This window comes from Ornithodoros turicata, chromosome 3, assembly GCF_037126465.1.
Source record: "Ornithodoros turicata isolate Travis chromosome 3, ASM3712646v1, whole genome shotgun sequence".
Taxonomy (NCBI): domain Eukaryota; kingdom Metazoa; phylum Arthropoda; class Arachnida; order Ixodida; family Argasidae; genus Ornithodoros; species Ornithodoros turicata.
In genome coordinates, this window is record NC_088203.1 from 64,163,500 (window position 1) to 64,175,955 (window position 12,456).

The window sequence follows — 12,456 nt, forward strand, 5'->3', positions numbered from 1 at the left end:
CGCCCTTCGTCACGAACTGGCGACAACTGGCATACACGTCCGGGCGCACGTCATTATCGCGCAGAATGCATATATTGGGAATGCCGTGAATTTGCGACACGGCATCAGAGGGTTGGCAGAGTGAACATCACCCGTTCGTTATCTCCATTGCATCATGTTCATGTAGTAACGACGAGACGATATGAATAGAGCTTGTGCCATATTGTATGTGTCGATATCGCGCCCTGACGTGGCGCTTGTGAAATTGTATGTATTTTTATTATTCCAAAACTAAGTACCCTTCAACTTGACATTCAATTACTTTCAATTCTTTCGACGCTACGTTTGGCGGGCGCAAATGCGTGCTGCACCCGGGACCTTTGCTTGAATTACCAAAGAAACGCCCAATTCTTTTCTGAATAAGTCGGCGTAAACTTATCTAGGATTTCAGTAATTTCACTTCTACTCAAAACCGCCCTGTACATACAGAGCGGTACCAGTATTCCAATTTTTGACACAGGTACACCGTGCACAGCTACAAGTTTTATTTACATGTTTTGTAATACATGACTATCCATCCCTGGCTCTCGTGTTCTGGTTCACAAAGTTTGTCTTTTGTATGATGTGCTGTGCGTATTATCCAGTCATGTTTCCAAGAAGGAGAAATATCCCATTTTGTATGTCTTTCCCAGGCCGTGTTTGAGCCCCACAACCTGAGGCCGACGTACTGGAGTTTCTTGAAGAGGCTGTCTTATAACAGGTAAGTCCAAGTGACACGCGGAGTTTCGTTCTTCTGGTCCTTTTTTATTATTTAATGCGATGACATTATTGGACTAACTCCTCGGAAATTCCTGCGGTCTGCACCGAAAACTGAGCTCGGATGATAGATGGCCCCACGGGAACCGTAGGCACAGAAGCTTTTATGGCAGGGTATTCAACGTGACTGCTCCCCTTCTCCCGTATACAGCTCAGCGTGCGGAGGGTCGCTTGAGAAGCCGCTGGTAGCTGCCTTCCGGCACCTCATATAGTTTCAGATCATGCGACTGTGAGAGTGCCTAGTAACGCATAGCACAGGGCGTGTTTGCTAGGTGAGGTTATCACGAGGCAGCTGCGGGCATTGGAATGCTACGTTATATATTCGCAAGGTGAGGCTGCAGAGGCGGGAGAGCGACGTCTTGCCTCGTCGTGACGTGGGCGTGTCGACACGAACAAACTGCCGTTCTCAGACTTCCCATGTTGGTGGCCGTTGTCTACGCGTTGCTGTATATCCAGTAAGGCCTGCCGTCATCCCCATAGGTTTAATGTGAATGTTTCAGACCATTAAAATTATTGGCTCTCGAAATACACGAAAAAAAAGTGTGATTTATGCATCATTCACTCGAGGTGCCTGTCGCCTGCAAGCGCAGGACAATCGACATTGAGTTTAATTGTGAACTTGAAGCGCGGATCAGCGTTTCGAAACGTACCAATTCTGTTTTCAAGAGGACTTAACATGCTGAAGTGCACGGGTTAGCTAACGTATTTCAGCACTCATAAGCCGTTAATAAACTTCCCTTCCTTTCTTTTTGTTCAATAAACATATCGCCCTCCCCCCGTTATGCATATGCTAAACCCGTGTGCACAACGAAGAAGCAACAAACAAGATCAACTTGAAGAAAAAGTTATCTATAATTTGGGTCAGTGGATCTTATTTCCTCACGCCAAACTCCACAGCCCGTTATCCTCTCTAGCTGAGTGCAGTTCTGCTCCTACATTAGACCCATAACTGCGAACCATTAGGCGCAATTTAAAATTATCCCCGTATTTTCTTAGCAGTTCAACTATTGTTATCGCTTTATTTACCCTTTATATTGAACTGCTCGACATTTTGGAGACTTGGTGTTCTTGCATCACTTTGCAATGCGTACTTTGTTCATACTGCGGTGACCTAGGGTAGCCACTTGGCTCGAGCTCCACTCTAGACCTCAAACATTCACCCAAAATGAGGACTCATTTACGTATCAGGAGCCGAAGTAGGTATTATTGGCCATGCGTCCTATGTTGACCAAAGACGAAAATTGGAAAATAAAATACGCTATACATGGAGTGTTACGCTGCCCCATTGTGAGTTACGAGAACTGGGTGCCCAAAATGTGCACTGAAACGTCTTGCGGCCACTACAGAGGTCGATGATACAGGGCCTGATCGTTTTATTTAGACACTTAATAAAGGAGGCCTTTTGTTCTTCTCGAAGGCGTTTGCCGTCAGCTGTCAGTACTAGACAATGCTTTTAACATTGTACAGCTCCCCGCAACCTTAACTTGAACGCCGCTTCGCGTGGCGGAAAAGGAGGTGAGACACCCTAGTGGGATCCATCTGAACTATTAGGAGAGCGCGTTTCGGGCTGTTCCACTCGCGTGTAGGGGTGTTTGGTTGTTGCTCAAACGCCTCGAAGGCAGGCGGGCGTTGGTTTCTGAAGACGCCGTTATCGGAATGGCGATTGTTTGTGTTGCTTATGTGAGATGATATGCTGGACGATATCGGTAATATCGACGATATTCGAGGCACTGTGTGCACCAGAATGGATTAGCAATGATGCTGTACCAACTCGAGACGAAATAAACGAGGATAAAACAACTTTATGTTGTGATTGTGATTGGAAAGTTTCATCTCCTTGTGTGGCGATGCTTTACACCATTGCTGATGGTAGCATGGTGAAATTAGGATAGAAGAGCATCATACATTTATTGGACTCAGGAAATAATGAAATTAAGTGGCCGTAGTAGGGTGAGCAGTGATCTCCGCATTATGACACAGGGTACCGAAACGGCAATTGAAACAGGGCAACTTGTCATTTTTCATGTCGCTAGACTTGCGAGTGTTCTTGACAGTCAATACATCGTTGCATAAAGAAGATCCGCATAGATATAGCCTGTAGTCTGCATAAACTGCTATAACGTTTAACATAAGACTTCAGAGAGAAAAGTAACACATACAGTTCCAAAGGACTTGAAACTCTTCACCCGGTGACGGCTGAACGCCCCAAACTGCTAGGCAGTATCTCAAGGTATGGGCTAGTCCCGGCACAGTCCGAATATGTACAAGGATGCATTGATAGTCAAGAACACTAGCAAATGTAGCGACATGAAAAGGAAAGGCACAAGTTGTCCTGTTTCAATTGCACCCTACTACGGCTGACTTAATTTCATTATTCCCTGAGTCAAATAAATGTATGATGCACTTCTATCCTTATTTCACAATGTTACCATCAGCAATGGTGTAAAGCATCGCCACACAAGGAGATGAAACTTTCCAATCACAATCACAATATAAAGTTGTTTTATCCTCGTTTATTTCGTCTCGAGTTGATACAGCATAATTGCTAGTCCATTCGGGTGCACACAATCATTATTAGCTGTCAACGCGGCCATGCCTTGAATATTGCCGATATTACCCGTATCATCCAGCATATCATCTCACATAAGCAACACAAACAATCGCCATCCCGATAACGGCGTCTTCACAAACCAACGCCCGCCTGCCTTCGAGGCGTTTGAGCAACAACCAAACACCCCTACACGCGAGTGGAACAGCCCGAAACGCGCTCTCCTAATAGTTCAGCTGAATCCCACTAGGGTGTCTCTCCTCCTTCTCCGCCACGCGAAACGGCGTTCAAGTTAAGGTTGCGGGGAGCTGTACTTGAGTTTGTTTTATCTGCATTGTAATGTTCTGACAGTCGTTAGAATATTGCAGGCAGTACGCATTTCACCTGCGATAAAGGAATATACTTCAAGGTATACTATCTCTAAGTGTACCTCCCTGAAGGTATAATATTTGTACCTGAGGGTATAAACATATACCTCCTAGAACAGAGGTGCCGAAGTAGCGGCCCGCCTGTGTTTGCATGCGGCTGGCGTGGCCCCAGTGCAAAAAAATAAAAATAAATTCGGCCTAAGCGAACGGTCGTGGCGTTATATTCGGGCTCCGTGCTTGTGCAGTTTATCTTGCTTTGGTTAGTGACAGAAAACTGTTGCCATTGACCCGTAACAGCCGATGGCTCCTAAATAAGAGACGACCGGGACCGGGTTGATAGTTCGACGTTCCCTGTCTGTCTCAGTGTTGCTTTCGTCGTCTTTGCTAACTCTCTAAACCTGTCAGTGCGTCTGAGTTTTACTTGACTGATATAACTATAGTACATTCCTACCAAAATTTATGAGCCAACCCTACATGGCATCTTTGTAATATTGGTGACTTCAATACCAACAGAAACGGATCGGTTCAGTCGCAAGCTTGGTGATCTCCCGAGAGAATTCGAGCAAAGGTTCTTGGAGTTCAGGAGGAACGGAGCTTTTTGGCTTGCCATTTTCCGCAGCTGTGGACAACGTTCCTGATGACTTACGAATGGAACTGATTGATCTGCAGTGCGGCGCACGGATGATAACCAGTACGCTGAAGTTGGTGCGGCTTCGTTTTATTCTTACGTTGGACGAAATAATCTCCAGATACGTTTGTTAATAATAACAATAATAAATCGTATCTAAACGTCGCGAGACAACGTCAACATACTCCCGCGAGCAGGTGCGATGAACGTAAGTCAAAGTTACGCTCACATCTAACAAAACGAACACCTCAACACAGTCATTAGGATTGCAACGGCGCAATCACTTTTGAAACAGCAAATAAAAAGGACTCCTCACCCTGTGATTAAGCAACGCTAAGTAACACAAATATGTACCTTTTATGTCATTTTAAGTTATGTGTTGTGTCATCTATATCAGAAACATGCTACCCCAAACCATAGCTGGGCGAACTCACTCATGAGGGCCCTCATGAGTGCCCCTCACCTTCACCTCACGCCGTTGAGGTGAGGGTGAGTGAGGGCAAGCCCGCGATGAGGCCATCCATGAGTGCACTCATGAGGTCTTACCCTCACGAGGTCTCCTGTGAGTGCACTCATGAGTGCATTCAGAAATGAGGTCAAATGAGGCATGCGAGACGTACGCAAATTATGAAGGCACTCACACGTGAGACCTTCAGGAATGCGAAGTCTATTGGCGGTGCTCAAGGCATGAGGTCTATGGTGAGTGCACTCACCGATGAGCCCTCATACGGTTTAACACTCAAGCAGTTGTAAAACCGTATGAAGGCTCTTATATGACTGACAGCAGTGAAACATATTATGATGAATTTTTACTTTTTTTATGTGTGTGGGGTGGAAAGGGTATATTTATTGATAGAGAAAAAACTAGAAGGAAAGGTCGGCAGGGGCCGCTTTGTTGTGTTTGCGGCGCAGCCAGCTGAAATAGCCAGCTGTACATATAGGCATGGTGCAGTTTAAAGGGGTGGTGTGCACGTATTTAGCAATTTCGTCCATGTCGCACTGGAAACATAGCGAAGCGTCCTAAGCTGACAGATTACTTGGCGATATGGTGCCAGACACCCAACTACCGACAGGGTGCACTTTAAAGGGCCGGTGTGCACGTTTTTAGCAATTTTGTCTATGTCGCGCTGGGAACACAGCGAAGCGTCCTGAGCTGACTGATTACTTGGTGATATTGTTCCAGCGACACAACTTCCAGCAGGGTGCACTTTAAAGGGCTGGTGTGCACGTTTTTAGCTATTCCGTCTGTGTCGCGCTGGGAACACAGCAAAGCGCCCTGAGCTGACTGATTACTTGGTGATATGTAGAAAGTGACTTTTCTAGGTTAAACCCGATTCCGCCCGCTTGTCCCCCCCGACCTGATCTCAGACAAATTCGAGTTAAACCAGACTTCTGCCCGAATTCCAGTCACTATGAAATACTCAAGTGACGTTTCCACTGAAGACGAACAAAGCTCGCCTCGTGTAACACATGTAAGAATGGATCACTTGCGTAGACAGAAGTACACCCATGTGTGTCAGCACTGTCTATACTTTCGGGTATTAGCGCTCGTAGGTCACCCACACACACAAAAAAAAATAGAAAAGCAAAAAGATTAGGACTATAGCCCTCCTATTTTTTATATATATATAATAAACGTATCCCCCCCCCCCCCTAATTTACAGCCGCTGGTACATCCCGTTGAGAGCCTCCGAGATACCGACATCTCGGGCGAGCTTTGATAGCATATGAAGTTACCTTTCCTTTGCCATTTTCTGATTTCATAATTGGCAATCGCCTTGTGCTCAGACTCACTGCTGGCAACATTCGTTTATAATACCATCTGTGTGTGTACTGCCCATATTTCCATCCGTACTATCCGATCACACTTGTACGTCGGCATACAGTAAGTATGCACTAGTAAAACAATACAAAGAGCAACTAAAAATTCCATAATCAGTAGTACAGACGCCAGTGACTTGTGAAAACAATAATTGTAGCATAAATATATAACAACAAAATAACAATAACAAAGTACTCATATAGCAATAAGAGACAAGCAAAATGACGTGAATGTCTCAAATCGAACTGCGGACCTTTCGTGTCAAAGTCGGACACTTTACCTCTCGACAAACAGCGCAGCGAGTTCGTGCCGCCTTAAACTCGCGACGTCAACCATGCACAATGGGGATTATTTCGGAGTCGGAGGCGAACGGCGTGATAAGGACGGCGAGCGTGGCGCCATCTAGAATTGGGGAAAATCGTGAATCGGAGTTGCCCCCGACTGCTATGGCCTCTTAAGCGTCTGATTATATCGTTCATCGACTGGATATGAAGACGGCGTGAAGGGTCGTTTTACTCCCCATAGCACACAGAACGAACTCAACTTGGATGATTCGATTTGGGCTCCATTATCGATAAATAAAGTTCGCTGCGCTCCCCACCGGGATAACAGTTCTCTTGTCTCAGTTATCATAAACAGCATCACTTGTCCCTTATATAAGCGGAAAAGCTTCAATATACTTCGTGAATGCGTTCAGGGTAACGTGTAAGAATCGAAATCCTTTTGAAGTTGAGGGGTAAGGTCCCATAAGATCAGCTGCCCAAACTTAAAATGCGCGCTCCGACGTAAATTAAGCATGTACCCTCGCGGTTTCTGCCTAGGAATCTTTGTACGCCGACATAAGTCACATGAGGTTATATATTCTTCGTCATCACTGCCCATTTTTGGCCACGCAACGTGAACTTGTAGTTTCGACAGTGTCTGCTCAACACCGAGATGTCCTGCTGTCGGAGCATCATGATTCTATAGGTAGAAACGTCATAAGCAGCTCGGGACGAACGGAACGGTCGCCATTGTTCTTCGCTGTCTTTGTTAGTTATCTGTTGACTGTGCTGTTGACACAAGTTACCTTCTCTGGGAGCAAACTTCTTTTTGTTGTGTTCCGTAACGTTGCCGTCTGTGTGAAGCTTTTGAAAAATCGGTTAGACGCAGTGGTTCCCAAACACCCAGGGGGGTCGCGACCCAAAGTAGCGCCCGAAAGTACTAGTGCTCCTGCCGTTGTGCAATACTTTTTGGCCCAGAGAACTCGCTCTGGATGTAGCTCCAATAAAATGTCAGTGTGTCGTTTTGGCTAACGTTTATGCGCTGAGATCGGAAGACGTCCGTAATCGCGACGAGGGAAACCGGGGGGTCTCGACGGGGTCGTCTATATTTTTATGGGCCGCGGGTCGACCAGGTTTGGGAATCACTGGGTTAAAGAAAGAGCGCATTCTCTGCGCTTGTTTAAACGATCTCCAGTTTGAAGATCATGGGCATAGTGCCGTCGTGCACAAAACGCGGAGCTGTGTCTATGCCGCTGTGTTCGGTTTCTTGCACAGATGACTGTGACTCTGTAGTTGCATCAGCAACAGTGATACGCAACAACACCACTGACACGGAGTTGGGTTTACCACTTACATGCTTGATGGTAAACGTGAATCCCTGAACTCTAACCAAGTGTGCCAAACGTCCTCTTAACGAGTTCTTGCCGAACAGACATTGCAACGCTGCACGGTTTTAATTACTTAAATTTTCTTAACTTCGATATAAGGTTGCTACTTCTCTAATTCCCATATGACACTCAGGCACTCTTGCTCAGTAGCTGTGTATTTAACTTCTGCATTAGAGAGTTTTCAGCTTGCGTAAGCTTAGCTGCTTCAAGTTGATATTCATGGCGATGGCTTCAGCTACGAGAAGCAGAGGTGATTTTTTATTGCTATCTGGAGAAGCAGTGGAGAATATGAAGACGTCGAACAATATTTACAAGCTATGCGCCGTGGTATGGGGCACTTTTAGATCAGCAAGAGAAAGACAGGAAGGGGAAAACGACATGATATGATTAATACACAAATTTGAGGGTGTAGCTCCGTAGCCGGGCTTATTGTTAACATTGCTTTCGCTAATTAATTGACAAAGGTGAGGTACATTAGGATAGGTTAACATTATCACAGAAGGTTGGGATAGGTACAGCGTTGTACCAGCTACCAAAACGAAGTAACGGAATATCGCTTCCCGCTACTCCACAAAAGGGTAGCGCAATCGCTACAAATTTGAAAAAGTAACGCGATACAGCTACCGCTACTAAAGAAAAGTAACGTAAATACCTTTCCGCTACCGTAACCTTCTCTATAAGCTTCACCTTACCGCAGGCATGTCGTTGCCGAATGCGTCTCAAGTAGTCAAGTCATGTAGTTATGTTCCTTCACGTAGCCGGCATGCAACATTACAGCAAATACGTATTATTTGTCATTGATCTTGGCCTTGAGATGGCAGAGATGAAGACATAATTTAACGCACATAGTGCATCTGTGTAATTCATAATTTTCCCGTCAGAATATTTCGACCACAATACACTTTATCAGCAGTAACAGTACTTCGTTCGAGATATTCGCAAGTCCGAACCTCAAACTTTTCGCCGTCTGCTTACTGTCGACGGATTGATCAGTTTTCCCTGTGGTCAAGTGGCGCAATTGCCACTCATCGATTCATCAGTAACTAGCTACCAGTGGCAAAAATATCAAACGAATGACATAATGTTTGTTCATGATTTCGTCAGAGCCAACGCCTCCAAGAAGAACAGATATCTTTATGAGTGCCGTTGACATACTCCACCAAAGCTTAGGTCTACCCCCTGCTTCCATTCTTCCAGCCACGCGACGGCTTCTCCTAAACAACAACTTTAATTGATGATGATGATTGGCCAGGGGCGATACCCTGGTGGTGATGTCGGAAATGGAATAATCAGTCGCCTCACAGTGCGGATCAACAAGGTCAGAAGTGCTTTGAGGGCAAAGCTTTGGTCAGCTGTATTTGGCCATGCATGGACCAATCAATTTTGACAAAGAGAATAGGCGAGAGTCCAGCTGATGGAGTGACCCGGAAAGTGTGGTTCGGGAAGGTGGGTAGTGTGGGCAACGAAGAAGAATTTGCCCTAGATCTTCCAGATAACTGCAGTGATCTGGAAGATCCTCACCACTCTTACAAAGCGTTTGGCTGTACGAAAAACTATTTTTAATACGCGTTTTCCGGGAGTATGAGCTCCTCAGGAAGAGTCAACCCGTATGAGACTACCTCCGGAATGGAACATATATGTAACTTTCCCCTAAGCATGTCAAACGCTGTACAAAATCAAGTGCTTTTAAGATAATCGCCTATGCACTGCCACCAAGCAACTGTGCAAAAAGTATTAATAAGCATGTTGGCATATGATGACTCCCGAATAATATTATTATTTATTCATTTTATCTGGCTCACATACCTAGAGTGTGACATATTTAATATGGAGAAGCAGCTAGATCGTGTTCGGTAACTTGTGTAGCTAAGGTAATTCTATTTTGCCACAAATGCTTCACACCTGCGGCACAAACAGTTTAAAGCAAAGTCGGCTGTACTTTTGGAATGCGATGGTTATTGACGGTATCTCGTTGCGTTTTCTATATATTTTCGTATTCCAGTTCCAAGAAATAACACGCTTTTTTATCTGCATGCCCCGAACAATAAAGTTGCAAACCACAGTTTGAAATGTGCTACCAACACGCTGACACTAGTTTTGCAACTGATTGTATGACGGAAACTAGCTTCGTAGCCCATATTATGCAGTATACTGAATAGAATGAGGAGCTGGGCCGGTTCGTCATACATGTTTAAAAATAAGACAAACCCTCAGTGCTCCTCGAACAATAAGGAAGGACCGACCTTAGCTTATGAGCGCGCCTTAGCTGAGCGAGGGAGCGGGTATACCCGCGGAAACCCGCAGTTACCCGCACATCGTCACGATTTGCGGGTAGGAAGTTGCGATCACTGCGGGTAGCGGGTAAAATGCGGGTGTACCCGCAATGCGACCGCGGGTAATGCGGGTATACCCGCATTACCCGCATTCCATGGCCAGCTAAGTGAAGCGAGCTCAGCAGTGCCCTATGTCGTTGGCCGTATAAATCCATGTGCCAGACTGCAGCAGACAAGTGCGGGCGAGCGAGTTCGATTATTAATGCAGACATATATGGCTCTCTGTTGAATTGTAGTTTTATTGGCATACGATTGAAGCCGTCCGAGACACATAGCCAACGCTCAGAATTTCCATTGTTTTAAAATAGAAATAGCGGTAAAGTGGCCGAGGGGACGTTCAATAATGAACAGAAGAAACGCATCCATTGATTTGGGGTAAGGCTGGTGTATCGTGCCCGCATCGTCATCTTCATCACACAGAGGGTGAACAAGAAAACGGGGGTTCGAGCTGGCGGCCGAGCGCATGTATACCGCTCACTTCCCCCTGCGGGTCCCAATGTGGGTATGCGGGTATACAGACAGCACTGCGGGTGCGCGTGGGGGTCGTCCAGATTAAATTCTTGCGGATGCGGGTGCGGGTCACACATGTGCGGGTGCGAGTCCAAGTTTGCTTATCCACGCTCATCTCTACTTATGAGTGTTAGTGAAATTGAGGACGATCGTCACATCAGTCTGCTTGATTAACAAGCAATTAAAAGGGATAACAAGAAACCAACTCTGCTTCGCCGCTGTTTTCTCTGTGTTCCACGTCTTCCATATTATGAAAAGTACCGGTAGCGGTGAGGAGGAAGAGTCTGCCGCTGCTCTTATTTGTAGCGGAAATACTTTTTTTCCGTTACGAGTTTAAAATGTAGCGGTATCGCTACTCCGCTACTCAAGAAAGTAGGGAATAGGGTGCTATGTACAACGCTGATTACTACTAATAGTTACCAATCTCTCTGTTCCAGGTTCTCATTGCTCAACAGAAACGTGTTTGATTTATTTGGTCTGCAAACTACCAAGCTTTTTGGTGATTTCTTCCCTGTGCTGGATACAGAATACACATCACGGAAGTTCCAAGAGACTGTTCTAATCTGGGTGCCTTACTGAATGTTATGTGCCTTTCCACGAAATAATTCAATGGTAGCCGGTGCGTTGCCGATTATACACATTCGTGCAGACTCTGTTTAGCGTACTGAATGCTTTGCTGTATGGTATGCCATCATGCCCAGTCCTTGACCATTCAGTAGTGACCACAGATCTTTGCGTGTTGTTTAATTTCAAAATTTTATCCCAAGTTTTACGCAGTATTTAGCAACGTGACATTTTAAGGACTGATTAACAAAGAACTTGAGGGCTTGCTCTGCCTTTTCTGTACGTATATTTAAAAGGGCACCAAATGATTATTTGAAGAGAAGTTATTATATTGTGTGCCAAGATCCCGAGAGAAATTACATTTGGCAACAGAAATGACGCGTGAAGTAACTGCAATTTATCTCTCATTGGAAGCAAAATGTACACGGAAGGTGTGTCAGCCTATTTGTATTTCGGCGCAAGGTATAGGACTGAGGGTGATTTCGACCACCTGGGGCTCTTTTGTCGTGAAACGGAAACACACGGTGGTCGAAACAATGTTTACCTCCCCCACGTTGCTACCGGTAGCAGATCATATCATCCAAACGCCCATTTCCACCGACGTCCCAATTCAACCAAAAGCTCATTTCCTCCAAAAAAATATTCGGAGGTTCTGGGCTTTCGGTTGATCTGGGCATGCGGGTGGCAGTGACCCATATCCCCCAAGTGATCTTTTCATCCAAGCGCCCAGAACCACCGAAAGCTGGACACTTCAAAGGACACGCGCCCACCGTTTAACAGGGAGAGGGCAGTTCCCAAGTATGCGGGAATCCGATGTACATCTCGAGGCAGAGTTAACTGGAACGCCACGTCGACTGGCGGAGCTAAACTCGGGGAGAGAGCAACCCTAGCGGCTCTTACGAGAAATAAAGGCAAATAGTGTTCGACTGTCCCACTATGGTTGTGTTGCTGTGGGGGTGTAAGCCTTGCCATGAGCTATTGACTCGGCATTGCCCTTAGCTGCGGTTATCGTCGCGATGTTTGTTTGTGTTTGCGGCGATTATGTGAAGGTGTATGCCGGCTGATATCGCACGGATACGATGCCTTTATCTCATTGATACACGCGAAAGTGGTCGCGTTCGCTCAGTGGGGCATTTTCAGATTTGTGATAAAACAAATGAGGATGCACGGGGTCTAGTGGAAAATTTTTTGGAGTTGCTGTCCACCTTCCCAAGCAGCAAAATGTACTGAAAGTCGA

At 45.7% G+C, this 12,456-nt stretch overlaps 1 protein-coding gene across 5 annotated transcripts in view; it reads left to right on the forward strand.

Moving 5' to 3' along the window:
- Positions 1 to 11,291, forward strand: part of LOC135388544 (transmembrane protein 135-like) — a 297,964-nt gene extending 286,673 nt beyond the window's left edge. For all 5 annotated transcript variants that reach the window (XM_064618147.1, XM_064618145.1, XM_064618148.1 and 2 more), the window contains 2 exons: positions 672 to 739; positions 11,093 to 11,291. In XM_064618147.1, coding sequence (XP_064474217.1) covers positions 672 to 739; positions 11,093 to 11,234 — 210 coding nt within the window. In that variant the 3' untranslated portion in view covers positions 11,235 to 11,291. The remainder of the gene's footprint in view (positions 1 to 671; positions 740 to 11,092) is intronic.
- Positions 11,292 to 12,456: the final 1,165 nt, after the last annotated feature.